This window comes from Streptopelia decaocto (assembly GCF_964273445.1).
Source record: "Streptopelia decaocto genome assembly, chromosome: 5".
In the NCBI taxonomy this organism is placed as follows: Eukaryota; Metazoa; Chordata; class Aves; order Columbiformes; family Columbidae; genus Streptopelia; species Streptopelia decaocto.
The window spans coordinates 67,635,782-67,663,303 of NC_138659.1; the positions used below are offsets into that span (position 1 = coordinate 67,635,782).

Below are 27,522 nucleotides of genomic sequence, written 5' to 3' on the forward strand. Positions count from 1 at the left end.
CTCAAGGGAATCAGTATTAAAATTTAGCCAGATTTTTCATAAGGAATTTTTAAAAGAAAAATCTTCTATGATTCTCAGTTGTTCCGGGCAAGTTGTATTGTTAGCCTGAGATTTGGTCCCAGCTTTTTTAAGGGATTGCAAAGAGGTGAATGTGTTAATTCCTATAACTAAGTAATGAGAATTTCTTCTCCAACGCATGCAACATTCACTTAGGAAGTTTTTGAATGTCAAATACATTTCTTCAGAACACTTTAGTTAAAGTTATTGAATTTATTAAGAAATTTAATGAAAAGCTTTTCTAATAAGGACAGTAAGCTTCTCGTCTCCATTTCACACTAAAAAACAAACAAACACCCAAAACAAAACAAATGCTAGAAAATAAATGCTAGAAAACCAAATTACTTTAAAAGTCACTGTTATAAGAGAAAAAACAAGAAGTAATAATAAAATCTTAAAAGCTACTTAATCTGCTGAATAGCTATTGAAAAAGTGTTGCTTAATGAATAGTGAAAATTTATGCATCCGATGAAACGCTTAAATATGTTCATTTTTAGTTAGAAGTTCCCAGCGCAAATAAAGTCATCCTTATACCACCAAACCAAGGAGCACAGCAGGTAGTGGATGATGAAACTCCTTTGCATGGTTTGCATTTCAAAATGTCAGCATCAGGCTTGGCCGCGCTTTTTCTTCTGCATCTGCTTCTGGCTTTTGTTTTTCACACTGACGGGAAGTTTGTGAGGCAGCAACATTTAAGTTTTCAGCAAGTTGTAAAAAAACAAATCTGTTTTCTTTTAACTTTTTTGCTTTGGTGGCAATCTACGCTTTGGAGAAACGGCCTCGATTTGACCCTCTTTGCATGCTGCTTTTCCTTCCAACTCTAACACAATTAAAATAGCTCAGTGGGTGTTGTTCTTCTACCAATTGACAGGAGCTGTTGTTTTTGTTTATGTATTTATCAGAGAACACCATGGCCCAGCTCTGGCTCTCAGCTGAGTCATTTGGAAGCCATACACATGGTTTGTATTAAAGATGGGAGAGCCTGCGCTAAGTTTAGAACTCATTTAATAAGAGGGAAGATCCGTGGAATAAATGTGCTACTATGAAGGGTGTAGTGGGCACTTAAAAAGTAAATACCTAATCTGTCTCGTAAAGACCAGCCTCTGAGGAAAATACAATTAAATTTAGTAGAAATGAGCAAAGGTAATGCTTAGATAAAATAAAGCTGGGGCCAGCAGCGTATTTAACAAAGTTATGTTACGTATATTCACCATGTTCTGGTTTGATGTAACAGAACGCAAAGTCCAGGCTGCTGAGAGGTTTTAGGTTTGTGCCTTGTCCTGTAGGATCAGCAAAGCTGGCTTCCAAACAAGGGGCTGTCAGTGGCAAAGCATGTTGGGCTTATCCCAAATATAACTAAATATAAGCTGGTTTTGAGGTGTATTTGCCTTGAAAAGCAAAACTCCACGTGAAGAGAAATGTGTTTAAAATGAAAATGAAACAGTCTAGAAGAACAGGTATTTTTACACAGGTAAAATAGGGAAAATACAGGGGAAGTGAAGGAAATGCTCCTTAATGGGAAGCTATGGAACGTACCACTGTTTCTGGAACTTGAGAAGGTCTCAGCCATCATGCTGCCCATTAAACACATCTTCCTTCATCCATCCAAATGCATTGGATGGTATAGAGGAATAACAAGGTCTGTCCTCAGGCTTTTTCCTGACTTTTCTGGACAGCCAGATGTTCAAAAATAATCTGTGTGGCCATAATAAAATGAAAAGGCTCACAGTTTTGTAGACAGTGATGTATTTGTGTGCTTTCTCAGCTCTTGATACTTCTGGTAGCCTGGGCTCAGATGCCAGCTGATAAAGTTCCACTTATAAACAAACCCAAGCTTATTTTCTAATACGTAATTATTTTAACTCAGGTTTTTAATTGTTGCCACTGTGAAGTTCTAAAGAGGAGAGCTGTCATTTTTCACAGCCTTTCTCATGAATACAGAAAAGCCAAAGTTACCAAGTAATTGTAAAGCTCTTTGAAGGTGAAAGCTGCTGCTGAATTGAAATTCTAGCAGCGTGTATTTTGCTCCGCAGTTGAAGAGGGAATTTCAAAGTCAGTTACTGCATAAGTTATTCCTATATATTTTGCTTTGTCCTTTCTTCTCCTTTGTTTTCTGAATAAGTAACTAGCCAAACAAAGCAGGTTATCCCACATCTATGTTATCGTCCATTTCTCTTTAAACATAGATCTTAACATGTGGCTATATTTTTTTTTCTTGTTTGTTTTCTGCGGTGAAATGTATGAGGTACATGACATATGCATAGTGGCCAGAAGGACCACAACTTCTGAAGCGTCTATTTGTCTGAAGCATCATGTTGTGTCCCTGCTGGGGTTTCTGCATTTAACTGCTACGAATAAATATGGCTGCTGCACATTCTGTAGTTAATATTCTGCATTATGACTTATCCTATATTTCAACTTCTCTATGTCTGTGCAAAATGATGGATCTGGTTAGTTGACACGGTTCTTCTTTCAGATCCCAGCATTACGGGGATCAGCAGAGGGTGCACTGGGCACATTAGCAGCTTCCCAGCCTTTAGTCTCCATTCCCACAGATGAGAACTGGGCAAATTCCTCTGAGCTCAGGTGCTTAAACTGTGTGTTTACATACATTTTTGAATAGTGCAAGAACATCTCTATACATTCCATTGCTTATATTCAATTTGGAACAAAAATACATTCCCACTTCCTGCATAATAATTCTGCCTATAGTGTTTTAATGAGGTACCTTATACAGGCTTATAAGTTTGTTGTATCTACATCCTTCACCTCTTTTACTCCCTAAATTGTTGTTCCTTTCATTTTCCTTCCATTTCATCTGCTGTACATCAGGAGTGCACAGGACAGAACTGCCCCATATCCTTTAAGCCAACGTTTGCCCACAAGAGGGTGTTGCTGGCATTTGGGTACTGGCCAGGGAGCCCATTATTGATGCTCACGTCATTCTAGCATCCCTCCCATCACCATACTCATTAATGCTTACTTATAATCATAATTACTACTGGTCCAATATTCTATGGTGAGTAATGCCAAGTATTTGTTTGAGTTTACACAAAAAGAGCATTGTCTGTTTTGAGAGACTTATATGTCCACTTATGCAAATGCAGCAAATTCTGGGACACTTCTCACTGCAATGAATAATTATTATACTTGTTCTTGTCTTCCTTGTGAATGAAGGAGGGAAGATGAAAGAAGAACAAAGATTCAAAGTTGTGACAGGGTTTTTAATTTGAAAGCATAGCGAATAGGAAATTGGAAAACTATTCCTTCTCTTCTGAATTAATGGTTGAAGCTTCCTTTGCAAATGTAATGCCACCACCACTTCTAATGGGAAACATACATTTATGGGTAGAGATGAAAAGTATTTTATATTTATAATATAATTGTTTACCACATTTCTCCATTTAGAAATAGTGTGAAAATGTTGCACCTTCATTTTCCACAGCTGTGGGTAGTTAGAAATTACTAGGCAAGCAAATGCTTTCAGCTGGGGAGCACAACAGGGTTTAGAACTCAGCTTGGAGATGATTTTGCCAATAGGACTTCATATAAATCTAACAGCATCTTCCCAAGTGCTTTATTGTTAGGCTGCTAAAAACCCCTCATCAGAAAGCTGCTTTAGCTAAAATTCTATTGACTGAAAACAGCAAGTTATAGGACGAAGATTCTTTTCCCAAGATAATCAACTTTATTCTTTTTCCTGCTGTATCTCATGCACCTGCTGTTGTTAAGCAAATTATCTACATACTCATCAGGCCTTCATCCAGCTCCAGGAAAGGGACAAAGGAAAATAAGGACCTGCAGCAAGACCAGTGGATTTACAAGGATAACCAGGAATTCTCCTTTGCCTGCTGAAAATAGATGATATAAACAGATGGAAAAATGTGGTTAACAAGAACCATGAAGCCAGTTACAGACATGGCTACGCTTCATTTAGCCCAGCGCAGACTCAGACTATGTATGTTCAAACAGACCAAGACTTAAACAGAGCAGCAAGTTTTTGAGAAGATACCTATGTTGACATGACAAGGACCTGAAGATAAACAGTTTAGTACCCTCAGTGGATGGGAAAGGTCATAAACACCAATAATGAAGCCTGAAGGTTTGAATTGCTTGTGCTGTAGCTGAGAAGTTGTATGTTTTGTGAAGAATGCTAAACCAAGGATAAGATGGTGACTATATATATTTATATATATCTGTACACATACACCAGTGTTTATTTTTATGTTTGCAGCCAGCAGGTATTTCTCAGGGGGGAAAGAAACCCCTTTTCTCTAAAGAGCAGTTGTAAGTACTTACAATAGCATGTCATAACCAGCATTTTGAAAGTATTGTTGTTACTGTATCATATTTTGCTTTGCTTCTTGTATTTGTAAGAAGCAGATTAAATGAGGCTTCCACCAAATGTCAATTTTTGCATTCCTGTCCCTTTGAGGATTTGAATTAGAGAAGGCGTGAACTTGTAATTCTATTTCTGCAAGAGGCAAAGAAACCAAGCCAGAAGCAATAGCAAATTACACCATTACTGATTAAAAGAACCCCTACTGTAATTGCAAAAATCTATATAGAATCTCCCTTAAGCAAAGAGTCTGCTTTGTGCTTCTGATCATGTCATGATTCTATCCAACTGATCAAGGAGTTGTAAAGTTCAAGCAAAAAACAAGAGTTCATGCCGATCACCCCCCCCTAAACTGCTGCACTCCAGCTGCTCTCGACAAGGGGCAGGCACTGAACCATGCAAACTGCTGCACAAGTTGTTTATTAAAATCAGAATTTAGCTCCCCTGCAATGTGACAGAGACAAGTTTTGGTGTAATTCTTCAGATCTTGATTGTCACATAGAGTTCAAGCTTGACCCAATGTCAGATACTGGTTTGTTACTCTCCTGTGATGGGTAGTTTGGCTGACCAATGTTTGCTGATTTGATTTAAAAGTTCTGATTGTTAAAGCAATATCAACTCATTATCTAATTTTCGTCTATTTTGGTACTATTTCTCCAAACTGTGGAGAAACAATGGTTCTCTGAGGATATAAAAACTGAAAAAGATAATTCACTGCTCAGTTACTGTACCTGTAGAACAGTAAGAAAACAAAAATAGAAGAGCAAAAAAGTAGCTCCTAAAACCTGCTTTGTCTTAAAAAATTTCAGCAGCCACTTTAAAAATATGATTTCCCAACTGTGTGCCCTGTGCAATTCTGATTTTAGAAAAATGCAAACTTTGAAAGTGTTCTTAAATCCAGTTTTCTGACATAGACTGGGTTATTCATCTGGATTGATTTCTAGCAAGTATCAGGCAGATTCATTAATGAACTATTATGTTAACTTGATTGTTTTAAGAATCACAGCAAGCAATTTTCTCAGTTTCATTTTCAAGGAATAGATTTAATGCTAAAGTACAATAAAGATAACGAGGGATGGCCTATTGATTAAGGCTGTGGATGAACAACGTTTCACTCCCTGCCTCTACAGCCAGTCCTGCAGTGAAATGAGCAATTGCTGTAAAATATTGCAGTGGGAACTTTCCAAAGAGCCCCATATGCAGCTTTTCTGCTCGATGCCACAGACGTGTGGCTGTGACGGGGACAGTGTCCCCGTCCTCCTGGGGCTGATCCTGAAATCAGAGCCTGGGTGCTGCGGGACCGACCTTTGCTCTGTGTCCCAGCATCCACCTGTTCCCGTCCCCAGAGGAGGTGGTGGCACGCAGACCAACGCTTCTCGCAGGCAAACTTTAAAAACCCTCTGAAAAAATAACAACTTGTGATGGAAGATATGGAGGAAAAGAAAAGGTGAGTTCTGGTTTATCGATTGAGGTTTGTAAAGGCTTATTCCAACTTCCCCCCCAATTACCAGGGGGGGTTGGTGGGAATGGAAACTTCATGTAACTCCTCAAATATTGTGTTGGGCGAGTCAGAGCGATGGCATGTCCCAGCAACGGCTATAAAAGGATGTATGGCAGTGGAGGAATGTTGTGGAGGGCAGATGTAAAAGGAAACAACTTTTCTTGAGGGAAAGGAGAAAGAGGAATCAAAGGCAGTTCGCTTATTTGGAGGGGTTTGAGTGTGAATGCTGCCGTTTATTAATAAAACCAGAGCCGATTTGTTCTCTGGGACCAGGAGCCTGGTGACTTGTTGAGACACAGGAGTTCTGGAATCGCGGTGACACAAGGATGTGATGGTGCCTGATGCTGTTGTGGTGATTTTGAACCGAGAGGGGACAGTCCCTGTTTTGGGACTGCACTGTACACAGGCTCCTATGGAGCACTAAAGGAATTTTCTGGCATGGTAACTTCAGCCAGAGTACAGCAGAGCACATAATCCTTTTGGCTACAGTGTTTATGGAGTTCTCCTCCTTTTTTTTTTTTTTAAACTTTTAAGCTCCTGTTCAAAGTCAGCAGGAAAATAAAGTGATCCTGTAGATTTACTCTGTGTTCCTGCAGAGCCCAATACTTATGGAAAGGTTTAATGCAAATTACATTTCCTATTTTGAGACAATGAGTTTTATTCATTTAAATAGTATGCTGGCTCAAAGGAAAAAAACTATGGGCTGTTTAGTTTTCCTTCTGTTGTTTGTGTAATGTCTGTAACAAACTTGGTGTGCTTGTTGTTGTTTTTTTTAAATTATCCTAGATTTAAAGAAAAACTGCTGAGAACCTCTCTGTTCTGATTTTAATGCAATTATTTCTTTAAGTCTTTCTATTAAGTAACATTTTATACTCTCAGAATCCTTTTCAAAAAGGAGTATGCTACATTTGAAATTAATGTAGAGCAAATTTAGCTGCAAGCTTCTGTAGTAAATCACTTCAGAGGCCGTATGTGTTGGAACCTCAAAGTAATTTATTTAACAGCAGCTTTCTGATGATAGTTTTGAACAAAACGTAGTATTTCTAATTGTTTTCACAGATGTTAATTGAAAATAAAGCATGCTCTGTAAAACGAGTTCAGCACCTGATTTGCATAAAAAACCTTAAATTTGAAAACTTGATAGAGAAATTCAATTAGGTTTTTCTGCTGGCTGGCAGGGATTCACAGAGCATGTTCTTTTGTGATGATTAAATTAATACAGTAAATGTAGAAGACTAACATATAAAGCTTTCCTATGTCTTGGAATATTAGTAGTTCCTTTTGCATTAAAATATTTACAGTAAGGTGTATTTAAAATTATTAAAATCCTCCTTTGAGCTACTTTTGAAAATATACTTTCCTGGCCATGTGTGCTCTTGCCTGACTAGGTAAGGGGGCAACTTCACTATTTGATCATTCAAACATCTGACAGACAAGAAAGAAAAAGGGATGTCAACAATTCCAACTCCTCTCTGCTCCACCAGGAGCTACGTTGCAAAGATTGTTTTAATATATGTTAAATTTGGTCCTGTTTGGAATTGCAAGAATAAGAGTCAGATTTTTCCGCGGCCAGTGACAGTTGCTTAGGAATGGCTGGGAGATGAACTGCAGCTTCTTAAACATCAGATTGCTGAAAGCACAACATTATTTAAAAACAAGAAAAGTCAAACCCAAAAAGAAGGAAAAAAACCCACCAGTCTCTCCCGGGCAACCTATGGAAAATATTAAAAGTAGTTTTCAAAACAGTGCACATAAGTAACCAGTTTTGTTGTGATTGTTCTTCTTGCCATCTCGATCTGCCCCTCTGTTTTTGTTTAGATATTAAGATTTGGTGTAACAGCGGATAAAATCACTGGAACATGGGCCCTTCTCTGTGTCTTGTGTGGAAACATCCCAGTTTGGGTGAGATGAGGTGTCCATGTATAGCAGGCACATAGATGTCTGTAAGATGTAGTTAACTTGTGAATTATGAAATGAATAGTAAAAGTAAAATCCAGCAAATTTCCACCAAAATTATTCTGGCCCCAAAGTGTTCTGTGAATGGAGTCAATGACAAATTAACCTGATTCCATGTTATGGTTTGAAACTGTCTTGGAATAATTGCACTGCTGACTTGTGAGTACCTACCAGGTGCAACCACTGAGTTAAGTCTCTTTATATTAATATTTGTTAGTGCTATTTGAGCTTTGGTAGCAACGTGCTATGGGATTGATTGCATGACAGGCTGACGAGCAGTGTTTCTTTCTAGTGCCATAATTGAGTGCTTGCTGCTGATGAGATTATCATGTGGCTGGTGGGATCCATGGCTGTGGATGGACACTCAGAGGATACCTGTTCTCTGCACATAAAGCAGTTTTACTTTAGGGATTTGTGTGCGGGAGGCATCCCTGGTATGTTGTGGCTCCAAAAGTGGGATGACTGCAGGTCAGTAGAACAGAGGGTTAAAACCTAAAGGAGCCTTTGAGTTAAGTAGCTGATCTTATGAACAAGAGATTTATTACAAGCAATTTGTGTGGGTACTAAGAATACAGTAGGTTAATAACTTAGTTCTTTGCTGCGTTCCTTTCTGCGATGGAAGATGACAGAGGCTTTAGAAGAAGGAGACAAAACAAGCAGCTCTTCATCTTCTGAAGAGAGCCGTGAGGTGTTGCTCCTGCCTGGCAGCCAAATCAACTGAAGAAAATTTGAGGTGGTGTTAGTATTATAGAGAGGAGGGAAAATAAAGAATTTGTTCTCACAGCTCTTGCCAGCTGCTGGAGGCATCTGGACAAATTTGTAAATTGGCCTAATTTCTTGAGGTTCTTTGTGTGGTTCTCTCCACCCTCCCGGTCTTGCTGGGAAAGGAGAGGAGTCTTCAAATGGCCTGAAAATTATGCTGCTTTTGGCTGCTCCTGTGAGACATTCATTTGTGGCCCATCTCCCAGACTGACCCAGCTGGAGCTGGAGCAATAAGACGTGATACATCGAGCAGGAGTGTGGGACCGTGGCTGCCTTGTGTGGCTTGTTGTGAGATCCCAACCCGCTGCCTTCCCTGTCCTGCTTCCCGGCGAGTCACGGCTCTCAAGTCTGACTCTCCATGGAGTTGGGTCCATCTAGTTGAATTTCCTCTTCTGTCAAGATGTAAATACCTGAACCTTATCTTGTTGTGTTCTCTGAAGAACATCGGACAAGCAGGAGAGGTTTTGGGGTACGGACAAATGATAGTCTATGAGTGGCAGGTGGGCCATGAACATGCTCCAGCATGATCACATGTGGCCCCCAAAGTCACTGCTGTGGTCAGCTCTCTGTCTCTCTCCTTCATTCATTATCTCTCCCTCTCTCTCCCTCTCTCGCGTTCTCTCTCTCTCTCTTCTGGCTGGAAGAAACAAATTTCCTTGTATAAATCTTGATGTTCTAGTATTTTTTTTCCATATACTGTGACTTCTGGGCCAACATATATATTTAGGTAAATATTCCAAATGCCAGATGTCAGCACATGCTGGGCAAGTGTTTAATAATCATGAAACCAAGAGCCTATCCCAGCGGAAAACGGTGAGATAAAGGAAACTTCTGCAAACAGAGCTGTAGTGAAGGGGTTCCTCCAGGGAAAGGCAGAGGATATGAGAGTTAATCAAATTTGCCTTAAGTCTGAGGGAAGTCTTTTTGTATTTTGAGTATGTCCTGACCTTTGGGGTTGCTCGTTACATGAGCTGTTGTTGTCCACTGGGTGTCTCTCATTCCTGGCTCTGATCACAAGAAGCCTTTGGCTGTGTGAGAGCTCACCATGTTCGGTTTTGTAAACAATGGCTACTTCTAGAGCAAAATAAACCTAAAAACTGAGAGTGAAGAAAACCCTAAGAGATTAATTGGAATTGCGTGCTGTGCATTTCATTGATATTATTATTATTGATATTATTTCATTGATATTATTATTTCACACTTAATTGTTTCTCTCAAGTTCTTTTGTTATACTTGAACACCCTCAGCTACCATTCAAAGCAGCTCTTACCAGCTCTTCTGTGCCTTCTAAAGATACTTCTGCAAAGAAAAACATTCAACAGAAAGGTGCCACTACCTGTTGTAAGCAGCCTGACACTTGAACAGGACTCTCGTCCTCCTGAAGCAAAACCAAGTTTGCAATAGTAACAAAATAAGGCTAACACGCTCATGTAGAGGCATGTCTCCGTGCATGAAGATCCTGGGTAAATATTTACCCTAGAGAAGAGGTGATGCAGCGTTCCCACATCTGTCTAACAGCATTTCTATAGCTATTTGCTACAGCAACTGCAGAATTTCCAGTAGCTGTTATTATGGCAAGGCAGAGCAGTGGGGATCAGGCCCTGCGTTTCAGGTCAGAGACACTCTGAGCTTTGCTGAAGTGGAAGGGAAAGAATCTGGACTTGGGTTCAAGTGCTGGGTCTTGACTGAGGTTGGCTTTATCTCTTAACTCCACTCCAAAGATACTGCTAATACTATGAGTGTCAAAGCTTGTTTCCATCCTTTCTCATTTTAAACTCGCTTAGCAAGGAAGCATTTGCCAGGCTTGGAAAATGAGAAGACGATACCCTCATTGGGTTGGTAAAAGCTTTAGAACAATTGTTGCATTCTTCTCTCCCTGTTCTTTTCCTAGTATTTATTTTTGGCTCAACCACTTCCTTCTGTTTTTATGTCATTAACAAAAAAAAAATGGTTTGGCTTTGGAACCTGAAAATTCCATCGAAGTAGTGAAATCTACCACAGAAATCGTCCATCAGTGGGCAGAAAAAAACTCCTTATGCTTAAGTATTCTCCAAAATTTCCTGTACTCCAAAGCAGCAGTAGCTATTTAAATATTGTTCTTTTTTTCATTCTAGAGCACTCCACAAGACTCAGAATTAGGCCAGACTCCTGGTAATGGGCACAGTTTACAAAGGAACCCTCAGGAAAACAGCACAGAAAGATCTGGAGGTCAGGACATCTCAGGTCTTCTTCCTGCTGCTCTGCAACTGGCTGAGTGTGCATCCCCGTCCCTTCCAGCACCCACCAGGTAAGAAATGGAGTTTCTTTCTGGGAACAGAATCGAAGCCCTGCTGCTGCTGATAGCTGGGGGGTGTTCATTACATTTCTGTTCTTCCATAACTGATTTCCAGAATCTACCATCCTGATGGATGGTGATGACGTGGTCTTCACAATAACCTGACCAAACAAGCTGCTCACTGGTTACCAAACTGACTCTCTGACCTTACTGCAGAGCTCTAAATGAGACTCCAGCTGTTGTAGTAACCCCTGACCTAAGCTTCCCGTGCTTTTTGCTCATACTAATAAACTCTCATCTGAGACAGAGAAACATCGAAGTTTTTTGTAGCCATATGTGATTGTGGAGATGTACACAACTGCAAAATGCCACGCTCAGCTCTGTATAACAATCCTACTAAAAATTACAGACCCAGCTAATATTTATTAGCATTGCACTCTTCTAAATGTCTTTAAATCCACCTGATTAACTCCGAAAGCAGTCTTATTTATTTAAGGTATTCTCCAGTGCTATTAGGGATTGCAGAAGATAATGCAATCTGGATTTTATTAAATGTCCCTAAGGGAATATTTCGTTTGAAGTGTTAACGCTTTTTACTTGGATTTTCCCATGCTACTCAAGTTTTAATCTGCTGTAATGAAGAAATTATCTAATACCAGCATGATTTTAATGTAGCACTGAATACTTTACAGATCATCAATGTTACCTGGGATAGAATGACAAATACAATTTAGAAGGAATACCAGTAACTTGCTGATAAATTTGTAGGATTTTTAGGCTGTGGGCACCTTTTAGAGTGTTTTCACATATTTTCTTTACGATTGGGGAATTCACTGCAGAAAGATTTGCTGCATCCTTTTCAAGTGTGGATGTGTGATTTGAGCCTTTTTCTGTTTCCACCAACCCCGGCTGCCGTTTCTGATTGCCACTGTCTTTGAAAGATGGAAACTTGAGAAGTGAAAAACAAGAACCAACAACAGTCAAGGAAAATATTTCAAATGCTGTTAAATTAGTGCCATCCCAGGCAATGAACTCTTCTCCTTTTATTTTTTTTATTAATAAGAAATTATGATGACTAAGCATGAAATTATTGATTTCATGCAACAGTTTGTGTCAGTTTTAAGTCCTTCCTTTTTGGAAGGAATAGTTTGTCTGTGATATGGAGCTCTTCCAGTTCAATAGGTTACCACTGGCACATCCTAGTTATTCACTGAAAATAATAAAGTCTGAGCAATGTTAAGACTGCAAAGTCAATTTACAATGACAAAGGTGTTTTGACTTGAAGTTTAAAGTGACGAAAGGTTGCACTTCTTTCCTAGAGATCTATGACTATTTCTCTTCCAATGTGGCATCAATTTACTATATATATTAATAGCACCAGGTCCATACATGAACTGTCTTCCTCAGATGAGTTCCTCATGTCTTTGAGAGTGTCTCTCCATGTCGAATGAGGAAAGTCATAGATGTCATTCACACTAGTTAGAAAAAAATATGTTTGAAGTAGTGAGGTAAACTCAGACCAGAAGAGAGTTTTGGATGCATATTTTATCCATTTCTTATTATGGTTAAGAAATACTATATGTATCCTCTAGCTTACAGTTTCTCTCAACAATATTGTGCATAATGACTATGTTGTATGTGTGTGTATGTATGTGTAAGCTACTTAAAATGTGATCGATTGTGATTTGTGACAACAGAATTGCCATTTTCTGCTGTTTTTTATCAGCATGCAGGTTATATTATGGAAAGGGGAAAAGAGAATGGGGAGGGAAATGATAAGTGCTGGTAACTGCTGAATTTTAAATGTAGGCCTATCATGAGTAACATTCCTGCAAATTAGAGTTTTGTGAAACTGCAAAATGAAGAGTATTAGACTGTGTACTTAGAACTGCAACACTGTACAACCTTGGACTGACGAAGTTTGTGGCCTTACTGACATTCTCTCCCTTGAGCATGCAGAAATCTATTAAACATATTGCAAAACTTATATGCTGACTTGGGCATACTGGGACAGAGCAGAATTTAACCTTTAAATTATTGTACCCTTGCTATTCTATTTCAAAACCTGCCACAGTTAGTACTGATACTGTAGGACCCATAACAGTGGTTTTTCAAAGTATTTAGTTTTTAATCTCAAAGTAGCAAGTGTGTTTCTTCTTCCCACTCCAGTGGTAGAAATAGCCGGTTAGTAGAGTCTGATCTGAAGCCAGAAGTCATGTGGGCCAGATAATTTTCTCTCTGTGGGTCTGGATTTCAGTGGAAGCAAAAGTGGAGGCTCCAGCTCTGAGCAGGATGAGGAGCACGAAGCATGAATGGAAAAATAACAAACGCTGGAGCGGAGGTGTGGTGCGCGATGGTTTACATTAGTGTCAGCAATTCCTGCATGTGCCTTTTGGCAGACTGTGTTAAGAAGCAAGTAGTTACACACTGGTGTGGTTTGAAACAACGGGCTGAGTACAGGTGATTAACGCAAGGCTACGCTGTCGCCCACCCAGCATATTAAGCCTTCCAAACTGGTGTTAGAATGGGTCAGAGTAAGTAACAGAGACTGTGGGGTGAGGTTTCTTATCTTGACGTTTGAATATTTGTGGTTTGGCTGCAGCAAATGCAGTATTGCGCTTTTTTTTTTTTAATATTAGTATAGGTATTTCTATATTGTTCTGTGACCAATTTGCGTGGTTTTTCAATGCGTTACTCAAAAACGGCATAGCTGCAGTACTTTAGACATCACTTTTCAAAATGGAAGTACCAAGAACGCTTAGGCTTATATTCTAGCTGGCTAAAACAGCTTTGCACTTGGGCATGCAAAATTATGACTCTTGTGAACTGAATGTTACATGGATGAGTCAGCTTGAAGGGATTCACGAGATTCTTGTTTCAGGAAACAAATTAGATGGGCAGGAGCTCAGGCAATTACTTTTTATTTCGCCTTACTCCTGAAGCTGCCGCCACATGCCTGTTTTGCGTGGCTTCTAAGTTAGATCCTGCCAAAATAGAAACAAAGACAATAAACGGAAAATCTTTGAAGTTTCAGATTCCCGGCTGTTTATTTTTAACTCGCTCCCGTATGCTGCTTTGAACACATCTTTTCCGCCCTGAAGTGAACTCTTACAGTCCTAGAGTGTATGACCTACCATCTTGGGATGGAGTGGAAAACTACTATTGGCTTTTTTCCAGTCTTTTAGGTGTCTTTCTTCCAACCTCCGCAAATTCTCAGAAATTGTTTCCATCACTTCTAAATGCTTATGGTTTAGAATTCGTAATGTCTAGTACTTGTTTTAAAATACCCTGTTTCAGTCCAAGGTTTTTTACCTGTTTCTCACTAGTCCTGTATGCTGAAAAGTAACACTGTCAGCAATTAATCTGCAAACTTTCCATGTGAAATAAAAATGCTGAAGAAATAGAATAGTTAGTAAGCCTCAGGCTTTGCCTCAGTGTCTCAGTGAGATGTAACCGTGTCTTCCTGTGCGCACACACAGGAAAATGCCTGAGGAATCCTTAGCTGGACAACTCTACCCCGGAAAAGCATTTTTTTTTCTGGCAGGTTTAGGAAAAAGCAGAGACAGCATCAAAAGGAGTGTGGCCAGCAGGTGGAGGGGGTGATTCCCCACCTCTGCTCTGGTGAGACCCCACCTGGAGTCCTGGGTCCAGCTCTGGAGCCCATAGCACAGGACAGACACGGACCTGCTGGACAGGGGCCAGAGGAGCCACCAAGGTGATCTGAGGCTGGAACAGCTCTGGGAGCACAGGCTGAGAGAGTTGGGGTGTTCAGCTGGAGAAGAGCAGCTCTGAGGAGACCTTATTGCAACCTTTCTGTACTTAAAAGGGGCCGATAAGAAAGATGGGGACAGATGTTTTAGCAGGGCCTGTTGCGATAGGGCGAGGAGAGATGGTTGTAAAGTAAAGGAAGGTAGTTTCAGAGTAGGTACAAGGAAGACGTTTTTGCCCCTGAGGGTGGTGAGAGCCTGGCCCAGGTTGCCCAGAGAGGTGGTGGATGAACCATCCCTGGAGACATCCCAGGCCAGGCTGGACGGGGCTCTGAGCAACCTGAGCTGGTGAAGATGTCCCTGCTCATGGCAGGGGTTGGACTGAATGGGTTTGGAAGGTCCCTTCCAACCCAAACCATCTTAAGATTCTATTAAAAGGTACACACCCAGTAGTTGTTCAGGGGAATAAGCACTTTTCATGGATGAACTTGGCTGCTCTCCCACCTCAAGTGCTGAGCACAGATCCTGTGGGACCCTCGGAGCCACTGCTGGAGCTGCCGCATGTCCCATGGGACCTTCCGCTCGGTGCCGTGCTGCCTGCTGACCCCCCACACGTCTCCAACAGGGACCAGGAGCCGGCTATGGAACCGGAATTGAAGATCTGGCCATGTTTGCTGCAGCAGTAGTACAGCTTCCTTTTTAAATGTTAGAATGATTTAGTTCGGTCATACTTAAAATACTGCAGGCCCGGCATTTTATTTTGTGTGTGGAACAAGGAGGCGAAAAGTGGTTGAGGGTGGGGGGAGAAGGGGAGGAGAGTTCCCAGGAGGGTCATATAGATCATTATTCCTGCTTCACTTTTTCCTGAAAGCTTAGATATTCGGGGAGGGCGGGGGAAGCTGGCTGCTGTTAGCAGCCCTTTAGCGATGATGGATTTCTCATGTGTTTGTTTACACTGAGAAGTTCAAATAGTGACTTGCTCTGCCTTTAAAACTCCGGCTTCTTTTTTTTTTAAAGGGGATGTGAAAATTATTTCCACGTTCCTAATTAACTTTCAGAACCTCTTAGGGACAGATTGAAGTGCCGGATTCTTTAAGTCCTCCACTATGTGTCCAAATGTGTAAACTCAAAATGTAGACGCCGATCTCTCGTGTGTCAGGGGAAACAGAACAGAAACATTTGAGAAGCAGCTCTAAGTGTGCCACAGTTGCAGAGCTGCCTGTGCATTTGTCCCCTTCAGTGCTTTCTAAATTCATCCTCGGATTTCAGGCTCTTATCCTCCTGGGAACACAATCACTCAGGCTGGGGGTTACATCAGTATGGATGGCAGCCATACGTGACCTCTGGGTTCCATCAGCACTTGGTGTTTTTTCCCTCATAAGCATGACCGGTTTGCAAAGGCTGCCTGTCCTTTCAACAAATATTGCATGTTTCAGAAGGAAAGCAAAAACATAAGGAAAGGAAGTTTCAAGTTATCTACGACTTTCTGTTGTTGGAACATCATTTCTTGTCATTTATCAAGCAGGCTTAACATCTTTGGGTGTTTCTACCCCCAACCCCTCCAGTTTCCCTGCAGATAGTAAACACCAGTCAAAGAGTTTTTGTCTAGCTGCTGCTGCTTTTATCTTCTGTCCCCTTGCCTTTGCTATGGATGGTAAAACCGAGTAATGGAAGTTCCAATTTCAGGCTGGTAGATCTGGTATGGCTCTTAATCTGGAACTATTTGTGGGAAATGCACCATAAATCACTGATTTCTTAACATCCTTTATAGATTCACACCCTAAACACAAACCAGGCGGTGCTGTCCTAATAAACATCTCGGTAACTGGGCAGTACTCTTCAATTTGTTCCAGGATAATTTGAACTTGCCACAATATATTTTGAAGGTTGAAGAGGAGAACTACAGGTATTAAAAATTAATTGGTAAATTTACAATGTGCTTCCAAACAAGCAATTTCTCAGTAATTATTTATGCAAAACAAACGCTTCGCACATGTAAAGATTTAACTCATTGTTAGTTGATGTTGTGACTGGAAGGGTAACATTCATATGGTCAGTATGTTAAGACCTTGAACTTGCAAATCCTAAATTGTGCGCTTAACTTCTTAAGATAAGGGAAAAGTTCCCTTTGATAACTCTTGAGTGCAGCAGGACACTTGCATATTTCAAATTACATATGCATCTAGGTCTTTGAATGACTGCGTTTTCTCTTTCTTTCAACATATCATAAAATATGTGCAGCAATTTTTTTCTAGCAAAATAACTCATGTCCTCAGCTGTACATGAACTACGAGAAACTCTGATGTTCTTTTATGCTTTGTCATTTGCATGTTTTATTTTAAATATGAATTAATTTTCCCCTTAAATACGGCTAGCTAGTTCAGGTTACAAACAAAAGAGATCAAGTAACCACAAAAGAGAACACATTTTATTATCCTGTATTTAAAAACACGCAACTTTTAGGGTCGTAGCTTCATGTTGATAATATTGAATGCGTTGTCTGAAAATACATGTTCTCTGCTGGTAATTATTGATTACTAATACGTTTTCATGTAGGTTGAGTTTTACTCGGGGGAATTATCTTCAGCATGTGGTGTCATTTCCCTATAGTGTTATTCCCTTTAAAAAGAGTGGAAGATAATGGGACTAGGTGTGACCTGAAGAGGTCATCTAGTCCATCCTTCTGCCCTAAAGCAGATCAACTGTGCTTAAGTCATTCCCAACAGATGTTTGCCTCACCCCAGCAGTGTCTTGCAGGCAGAAAAGATTACAAGAAATGAAAAGGAAGTTGTAGGATATGTTCCCTGTATAGTTTCCTTCGTTACCTACATCAGAAAGAGAAACGTAAATGGAGATATCCGAACAGGCCAGTGGGGATGTGTCTTATTATGATTGGAAACTTGAATCTTTCAATTCTCTGTTATGTCCTGACTAAAATATTGAAGCTAGCTGAAGTAGCACAGACAATGAATGTGTACTACTTCATCCCAAAAGTCACAGTTTAAGTTGCTGTCACAGCATGTGCCAGCACTGTCATTTTAATCCTGTTCAGCACAAATTAATTACAAAATTGTCCCAATTCCTTCATCCACTCCTGAGTAAAATGAACAAGTTTTTGGCATTATCCAACACCAGAAAAATTGTATTAGTTGGTTCATATTGCTGAACAGCTTAGTTTATCTGCCCTTGAACCTGCTAAGTCACAGATTTACTACTATGACTCTTTACTCAGCAGTAGAGAGTTCATGGGTTTAGCAATTGTATTCCAAAAACTTAGCCACTGCAGACGTATTTGGAACTGTTTCATATTTAATAGGTGCAAATAGAAATCTAATGTAACAAAGAAGTAACATCTGTAAAGATCTTAGAGAAATTTCAGTCAGCTGAAATGTGCAAAATGCAAAAATATAATGATGTATTGCCTCTGTGATGAACATTAACAATGTTTCAATCCCACATTTATTACCATGCTTTTTCTAACTCAGATGGGATTGGCAAGTAAAGAATTGTAGGTTAAAGGTAAGCGATAAGGAGAAACTGTCATTGTAGGTGGTGTCTTCCACTTTTCTAACACTCGGTTTCACAAAGGTTAGAGGACTTCACCTCCCCCAACCTGCACCCACCCTTATTCTTGCCCTGAACGCCATGTGTCTGACAGCAGCATTGCTTCCAGGTTGAACAACCCTGCGCACACAACTGCTAAAGAGCAATTTAATCTGTAGGAAGATAAACCTGCAGCACAAACAAAAAGCTGGAATGGCAATTGACTCCCACTTTTCCCTCCCCAACTCAGTGTTGTGGTATCTGCCCCTTCTTCTCTAATTAAGAGTCCCTGAGTGCAAAGTTAATGTCAAATGATAAAGTCTGTTCCCTCCTTAGGGGAAGCCTCTTGGCATCTCCTCGTTGTTTGTTCATGTCCCATCATACCTCATGTTGTCAGTGATCCAGCAAACACCAGATACTGCATTGCCACTCTTGTTGTTCCCAGTGTCAGTAAGATTTGTATGGATGGGTGTCTATCATGTGCTAGGAAAATCAAATTGAAAAAAAAGGGAGCAAAATAATTTTTAAAGTTTAAATAAAATGTATTGGTGTTATAGATTAAATGTACAAACTGATGCCAGGGATTGCTGAAATTTGTTTAAACTATAAATTAATAGTATGGTATGGATATTTTACCTTGAATTTAAGGCTTAACCCAAATATAGGCAAATTTCAATAGCTCTTTAAGGACTAGGAAATTTTTTATGATGAGGGTGGTAAAACACTGGCCCAGGTTGGCCAGGGAGGTGGTGGATGAACCATCCCTGGAGACATCCCAGGCCAGGCTGGACGGGGCTCTGAGCAACCTGAGCTGGTGAAGATGTCCCTGCTCATGGCAGGGGGGGCACTGGATGGGCTTTGAAGGTCCCTTCCAACCCAAACTGTTCTATGATTCTATGATTTTCCATTGTAATGACTCAGAAGGAGGTTTTTAGGATCTAAGACAGACCTGAGCTGCAGGGACCTGACATCTGGGCACTGGCTCACTCCTCCATCAAGTGTTTTGTGTGTGAAACTTGGGCAGAGAAGGGGACAGACGCTTCTTGGATCTTGCTTTGGAATTCCTTGTCAAGTAAACCATGCCCCTTTCTCCTAGGTACAATTCTACATTCAGTTTTGAATTGATATTTCACTCCATGTTATCTAAGGCAGTGAAAATATGCCCAGGGAGGTGAGGGAGAGAACAAGGTTAAACTATTTTATCACCTACAAACCTGGATGTGAAAACTGAGGGCCACACAGTGCACATGAGAAGTATTAAAAATAACTTCTCCGTCTCTGCAGTTAGTGCACACACATCATCTCTACTTCTATCTAATCTTCAATGGGTGGGGAGAGAGATCATATATATAGTTATAGCTTATATGCACTGAAATCAAACAATAAAGCAATAAAATGACCTCGTAGGGCGTGTGTTATTGTATGGCAACGTCATTTGGCAGGGTGAGACCTTTCACCTTTCAGAGAGAACCAACTGTGCTGATTAGCTGGAGAAAACATTCAACAGATGGGCCCTTCTTAATCTTCTGCTACACAACAGAAGTATCGCCAGATAACAGCAGTTACTATAGATCACACGGCCTTTAGCTTTGGACAAAATAGTCTCATAGAAGCAGAAATTAAAAGCCTTTATTTGAGGTACTGATGCTTTTTTCCAGTATTTTTGTCACTTGTCCCCACGTTGCTTCTTTAGTTTGTTAGATGTATGTCCCCTCTCCCCATGTTTAATTAAGACAGATTTTGGTCACGAGCGTGGTGGCTGTCAGGTAAGACTGGGAACGTGTTTTCCAAAATAATGAACATTTAAACCACTGTAGTATGTGTCTGATGGTTTAGCTCCTGAAAGCACATTATCAGCTTCTCAGTGCATGTATTGCATGGCTTTGAAACATCAATGGCATGAATTGTTTTTATTCTTTGCTTCATATTCTTTGCTTCTTTATTGACGTGAAACAAATAAACATTTCCATTGTTGGCAGCATCAGTAATGAAGGCACCAGTAGCTACAGCGCTGAAGATTTATGCAATCCAATTTCAAGCGTGGTGTCTTCAGAGGTGACAGGACAGAACAGGATCTTTCAAGAACACGGAGGACAAACGAGCTCTAATTACTTAAAGCAGGCAACTGAAGCAAGAGGGGGAAGTCTGCCTGCCCCGGTGCCTTCAGCACACTGTGCCAAAGAACACGTCACAGCAGATCTCGCCAGCAGCAATGACAAGTTACCAACCTCGAATTGCGATGAAGCAGTGCCATCCCCAGGTCCAGCGGACAACAAAGGAGAAGGAACAGCACACACCGTACCTGTGGACAGAGGCCCAAAATGTGATTACATTGCTGCAGCTTGTAAGGAAAACAGTGAGAATGATCCCAGAAACCCACGGCTGGAGCCCAGCCCTCCTGCGGCAATTACAGAAATGCAAGGCGCTGCGCAAATGAATTTGAGTGAATTAGGATCGCTCTGGCAGGGTGACCAGCTGGGTGACATGAGGGAAGCCCAGGGCAGCACGTTTCCCCAGGGTAAAGAAGCAGGAGATTATTTTACTGCTCAGGAGAGAGCAGTTTTGGAAGTAGGTCAGCCTCAAACTGTAATGCAGCAAGGTAGACAGAACACAGATGGTGGAGAGGGTGTGCTAATGAAAAAGGAAACCTTAATCCTAAATTATCCAGCAACAGGAGGCTCAGACAGTGAAAAATTTGGAGCAATTGTGAATGTTCAGGGCTTCGCTGAGATCAGTGAAGTCTGTAATCTACAGATGGGGGCTGTAACAACGGCTAAAGGGGATGAGGCAAACCCAGCTCTATCTGGAAGCAAAGGGGAGCAGTCAGAAGCCTGTACTTTAATGTCAGAATTGCCTTCTAACCCTCCAAATCTCTTCTTGGTACCAAAACCTGAAGAGCCTTCGAGGGAATATGTGCCTGGAAATGACTCTCGAGATGCAGTGAGGAGTGAAGCAGTGAAAACAGCCTCTGACAAAAACAAACCTGTTTTTCAAAGGGAGCTTCAAAAGGAGGCTGAGCTTGTTAGTGCTGAGCTTTTCAGTGTGCCTTTATCATTTAAGCGAGAAGAGGAACAAAAATCGGCTGTCACGACTGAAAGCCCAAAAGATGAAGCCCGTAGCAACGAAATTATAAAAGCTGATGATGTGTCTAGAGAAAGCACCATACTTTCTGAAACAGAAAGCATTATCAGTCCCACCAAGGAAAATTCCCTGGTAGATAAAGGATTATTACTGGACGCATATGCATTAAATACTTCTCTGAGCAGATCCACAGAGACAAATCAAAAAGAAACTGAGGCAAGTCTAATAGGAGAGAAAAACAAAATCCGAACAGAAGAGGCACAAGTGATAGAAACCAGTGAATTACCTAAGGGGTCAAGTGGGCCAGAAAGGCAACTATTGAACTCTGTTAGTAGCCATGACCAGGACACAGAAAGTACCTACTTGAAACACAGTCCTGAAGAATTCAGTCTTTGTGAAAAGACTTCAACAGGTGACCTACGGGAAGAGGTTGGAGGAGAGCCTCTGAACTTACACAGTAACTTTAAATCACCCAAAGGCAATGCACAGTCTCTTGGTTGTGAACCTGAACAACACATGAGTAAAGAGAAAACAGCTGCCAGAGGTGACCTGGAGAATAAGCTCGTGGGTTCACCACAGTTTCCAAGGGAAGAATGTCCGCTGAGTTTTGATTGCTTTAGTACTGAGGCAGAAGACAAAACTTCAGGCCAGCCAGGCTGTAGCGGGGCTGAAAAGGTTTGTTTAGCCAGTGCACACAGTTCACTGCTCCTCCACCCTCAGAACAATAATATTAAGCAGAGTAAGCAGGATGAACCCTGGGAAAAGGCTTTTGCTAGAGAAACTGTGTTAGAATCTGAATGCAAATTGGAGAGTCCAGAAAAAACAGAGACCCATAGCAAGTTAGAAGAGAGTGCAAAAATGTCCGCATCAAAACTCGAGCTCCAGGGCTTGAATGGGTTGGCAGGGACTGAGAGTCGTGTGGCTTTACAAACTGAGGTGGCCTCACGGGTTTCAGAAAGCAAAGACGTTGCTGATGTGCCTTGCAGGGATCCAGAGCAAGGACCAGGCAGTGCTGTCGATGGTAAAGAAAATAAGGATGTTCAACAGGATAAGCACCCAACTGCATCGAAAAGTTTAGTGGAGGACACAGGTTTGGCGCTGAAAAGTGAGTGTGAATCAGATGTGGCGATGGAAGGTACGCTGGAGCAAGTGGCTACAGAAGGTCACAGAAACATGGCAATGGCTTGTTCAGAAACCTCCCAAGCTGTGGTTGGTACTTCAGATCTCACTCCTCAGCAAGTTCATGAGGAGGACGGGGGTGACGGCCACATCAGTGGAAACAGCTGCCCCTCTGAGAGTGACACGTGTGGCTCCTCGGGGGCCCTGGGGTGCAGCATCGGAGAGCTGCAGGAAAATGCAGATGTTCCAGCTGCTCTTCCCCAAGCGGAGCAAATGGAGAAGTCACTGCCTTTTGCTGGCGACAGTGACTGCATTTCAAATACAGGAGATGAACAACAGGAGCAGCAGAGCAGCCTGACAACTGTCACAAGAGCAGATGATCAGGAACACAAAGAAAGGGCTCTAAAACCTGAACAGCCATTGGACCTAAATGATCACAGCGACATACCAGAAATACCTCTAAACATTTCAAACAACCTTAATAAAGACTTTTCTGTGCCAGGTGCAGCACCGATCCAATGCGACTCTGACACGGCAAAAGCGAAGGAGAAGGATAAAAGCAGTGCCCTGGTGTCAGGGGGTGTGTGCAGCAGCAAACACGGGCAAAATACTTCTGGTGTGACCATGCTTAATTTGCAAGATTGCAACCAGCAAAACAAAACTGATCTCAAGGCAGAAGAAAACTGCCGCAGTAAGCAAAACTCCAACAAGCCCGAGCAGGGTAATAATTCTTTGATCTCAGCTAGTCAGCATGAAGCAGCGTGTCACGCCGATACGTTTTCTAAAGAATCTGACAAGAATGAACAGCCAGGCAGCGTATGCTGGATAAAGGATAACACTGGTGAGAGCTGTGCTGCTGCTATAAACGCCCTTCCTGGGATGCAGAATTCAGCAAGTGCCACTAACATATCACAGGCTTTGCCAAGTGATACAGAAATAGCACGTACTTCTGATAATTCTGAGAAAAATGGGCCTCAAATATCTCATCCAGAAACTCAAGGGAAAAGGCCATTAATGGCAAAAAAATCAGGAAAAATTGAAGGTGTGACTGCTGATGGGGGGATCATGCAGGAAGATGGAAAGATGGAAAGTTGTGAGGATGGTGCTTTTGTCACAGAAACAAGCAACGTGAAAAGTGATAAAGGTCCAGGGGCACAAGGATCTCCTTCACCATTACAGGCACATGGGGAAGTAATTCCCCCTGATAAGTTGTATAAATCCAGCTGTGATCGAAAGACACCAGAGGAGCCTGGTTATTGTCAAGCAAATTTTACAGCACAGACCTCTGCGCTCGGCCTTCCCAACCAGCAAACCAGAACCAATATGAACAGTGGCACCGGAGGGGAATTACTAAAGAATGAGCTGGAATTTGTAGCATGCCAAAACGCCTTAGAAGGAAACTCTAATTTGCAGATGGCTGCAGGTTCTCAGGTGTCTGAGCACTTGGGTCCTTCACCCAGGGTAAACGCAGGTAAAACAGCAAATTCAGAAAACAGCCCTGCGGGGAGTATGGGTGTGAATGAAAAAGATACTCCAGACCGAAGTTTTCAGGGTGATGGAGGCAGAAGTTTAGCCCTGCCAGAGACTTTAAATTTGGGGCAAAGTACAGGAAACTTATCACAGTTCAATTGTGAGAAGCTGAAGAAAGAGATCTCTGCAATTAAATCCAAAGAAACAAAAAGTGAGGTAAACTTCAAAGCACAGCAAAGTGACAGTTCAGCAGAGTCTTTCTTCGCTCTCCGTGCTCTAGAAGGGAAGCTGCTGAGCCTTTCATCTGCGGGTAAACAAGGAGGCTGTAATGAGGAAATTGCAACCAATATCAGCGGAGATGACAAGTGCAGTAAGATCTTAGAGAAACCTGGGAATTCAGAAAAAATGGAAGAGCTTTCAGAAGAGAATAATAGCATAAGCGGGGCAGAGATCAGTATTTCTGAGCAGTCTGCGGAGAACTCTGGAAGGGAGCATGAGGCTCTGACTTGCAGCTCCCTGGACATCGGCTCCAGCCTCCCAGGCTTTAGGGACCAGATCAGCCAGATATTTAAAACAACTGTCCACAGCACACTGAGTGCTGAATTACCCCAACTTTTGTCCAAAAACCATGCAGGCTTCACGCAGAGTCCAGCGGCCGAGGACACAGCACAACTGTGCGGTGCTGAGAACTTTTCAGAATCAAACAAGGAGGGTGAAGGAGCTCCCGGGGGCACCCCAGAAGCAGAGGGGCAAGAGTTGTCTTTAGCTACTGAGAACTCCTGCAGAGCTGCTGAAGGTAAATCTCCGCAACAACAGAACACGGTGGCAGAGCTGCCACCAGCAAGTCTCCGGGATGCTGAGAAAAACACGCAGCCCAGTGGCTGTTTAGAGGTGATCCCCAGCTTGGATGGCACCGCACCTGCTGAACGCGCCCTGGAAAACCTGCGAAAGCCGCACAAAACCACGGAGCATCCAGAGAGCAGTGAGATGGAAAGAAAGGAAGACGTGTGTGCTGGTGGCAGTGATCCTGAATCGCTAATAAGCTTAGAGATAAAGAAGCAAGGACTGGCTTCATTTGATGGGGCAGCTGCTGAGAACTTCCCTGAATATTCTGACAATAAGCAGCAACCCACGGTAGCTGTTATCTCCACGGGCGATGTGCAGGAGGGTGACTTAGAAGATGCTGCTACCGCAGAGGGAAATAACTTAATTACAGAGTGTGGTGCAGAACCAGCTTCATCTGAAGAGGATGTAAGTCTTCCTACTGAACAGTGCCAGGATCCTAAGCCAAATGAACAGGAGAAATGTGAGCACGGCGATCCAGACACTGCCAAGAGCATCTCTGACATGGCAGCTTCAACACTTGTCCCGGGAGGATCTTACAGTCATGAAAAATTGCCAGACAACTTTAATGTGTCACCTGGGGAAACCCAGGAGACAAACGTTCACAGCAATTTTATGCATGACATTAAGTCTCAGAGTGACATGGAGATGATACAGGATGATCCATTAAATAGGAAATGCTTGGAAACATCAGAAAATTCACAAGACGCACAACAAGCAAAGGAAGTGAATGTGCACGGGTTAATAGATTACTTAAAAAATGAAGTAAGCCAGGAAGATTGCTTGCAAACTGTATTTAAACTTGAATCTAGCAATGTGGCTGGGGGAGATGTAAAAGAAAACAGCGACACAGTGCTAAGCACAGCAAAAATAGGTAAAGAAAAACCTGGAGACATGCCTGAAACAGGTACTGCAAGGATGTTAGTCACTGGGGAAGGTGACTTAGCTTTAAACAGGAGCACTGAAGAGCAGGAGTCAGACCTGGACAAAAATCACTCTCCAGCCATTTCTGTGATGGAGCAGGGTGAGGATTCTGCATGCACAAATGCCACTGTTGCTGAAAATCAGCCCAACAAGATGAATTCGGAAGATGAAAGCTCACTTCAGGATACCAAAAGAAAGCTATCACCGCTTGCATCAACTGAGCCCAAGAACCCTGACCTCGATGAACTTCAGGACGCAGAATCACCTGCTGAAAGGTATTTGCTTTAAATTACTATGTGAAATGGTTGTCAGGACCCTGGGGCTGGATAGGGATACAGTTTTCAAGGCGGTTACCCATTGTTTGGGAGGGCATGGCAGTTACTCTGTTCTTAAATTTCTACTAAATTTCTGTTGCTTCTAAATGTGGACTAAGTGGAAAAAACCTGAAGCAATTTGTAAGGGCAGAGGGGTCCTAAAACCTGAGGAGCACAATTCTTACCTGTTCCATGTGCTGGTCCAGATTCCTGCCCTTCCCTGTGTAGATTTGCTCACGCTCCCCAGTGTGCACATCTCATAGCCTAAAGTTAGACAAACAAATAGCACTTCCCTAGCCTTAAGTTAGTAGGTTTTTGCCTAAGTTTTGGTGACCTAGTTAAATGCGACCTGCAGCACTCATTTGGTGAATTGTAGTATTTAAAAGCAAGCCTACAGTTTAACCCAATTACACTGTTAGTTGTCTAGGCCTCCCTCTTATCCTCCCGTGTAGTGTAATTGTATTGACAGTGCCTTTGATCACTGTGTTATTCAGTGTTTCTAATGACATGGAGTTGTTTTAGACGTGAATTCTTCTTAGCTGGGATTTGAGGAGCTTGAGAGTTGTTGGATTTTTTTATTTTCCAAATGTAGCAGTAACTGCTTTAAGAAAGTTAAGACCGTTTTGGTTTTGTTTGTTTGATATTTTCGTGGTTTGGTTTGTCTTGTGGGTTTCTACTTTGCTGGCCGAATTCTCAGTCTGGTGTGCAGTTAATTCGGAAGAAATATGATCTTAGAATCAGTGCTTTCCCTTTATCTAGTGGTGTCACTGCTTTCTCTGTAACCTCAGCAACTTTCTTGCCCCCATCCTTCCCTTCCCATACTGGAGGAGGCAGCAGAAATACATATTTCTGCTGGAAATACGACAGCAGAACAGAAAAAGCTGAATTATTTCAGACGGTGTCAATGAGTGCTTTGCATAAATGGAATCTAAGTATTAGCAAAAAATTACACGATTTATCTGAATAAGGAGGGAAAATGTTTCAGTGACACATTCCTTAAAAATTAAAGCGATAAAACTTTGTTGTAAGTGAATATACCAGAAGTGTTTTTGTTTTTGTGAAAATGTGAGGGAGCTCTTCCTGTTGTATGTGAGTCTGGGACAGAGACTGAATACAATCTAATTTTATGAGCAAAATGCACATTAGAAGTATTGGAAGTCTGAACAGCTATATGACTAAGGATTTGCTTATAAAATGACAAGAAAATTAGACCCTGGTATTTCTCTTTAACTCTTTCACTCTCTTTCCTTTTTTTTTTTTTTACTCTTTTTCCCTTTATATGATGGGAAACTTCAGTGTGGACAGCTTTGGAATGACCAAACAAATTGCTTGCATGGCCTAGTTCAGAAGTTTTAAGGGACTATGGGGCAGTACACACGTGTCTACACATGTGTTTTATATCAGGGCGTATATCATACTTCAAATAAATACCTGTGGCAAGCAGGGCAGGGCTCTTGAAACAGCTGCTGGTAATTCGTGGAGTGGTTGCTTAATACTTGCAAATGCTTTAAGAATTCATTATCACCTGTTTTTCCAGCATGAGGGTTTGTATCAACAGGCAGCTGCTGCTTTTGGGCTGCAGCTCTAAGTGGTGTCGCACACATCGAGTGGAAACACTGTGTGCAGAGCCC

At 41.7% G+C, this 27,522-nt stretch overlaps 1 protein-coding gene across 24 annotated transcripts in view; it reads left to right on the forward strand.

The window, feature by feature from the left end:
- Positions 1–27,522, forward strand: part of TACC2 (transforming acidic coiled-coil containing protein 2) — a 144,037-nt gene that overhangs the window by 16,833 nt on the left and 99,682 nt on the right. For 20 of the 24 annotated variants that reach the window (XR_014184176.1, XM_082053889.1, XM_082053910.1 and 17 more), the window contains 3 exons: positions 555–614; positions 10,730–10,902; positions 20,120–25,852. Coding sequence is in view for 23 of the 24 variants with exons in the window: in XM_082053889.1 (XP_081910015.1) it covers positions 555–614; positions 10,730–10,902; positions 20,120–25,852 (5,966 nt within the window). In the remaining variant the exon portion in view is untranslated. The remainder of the gene's footprint in view (positions 1–554; positions 615–10,729; positions 10,903–20,119; positions 25,853–27,522) is intronic. The other 4 variants (XM_082053896.1, XM_082053895.1, XM_082053894.1 and 1 more) reach the window with 1 other exon arrangement.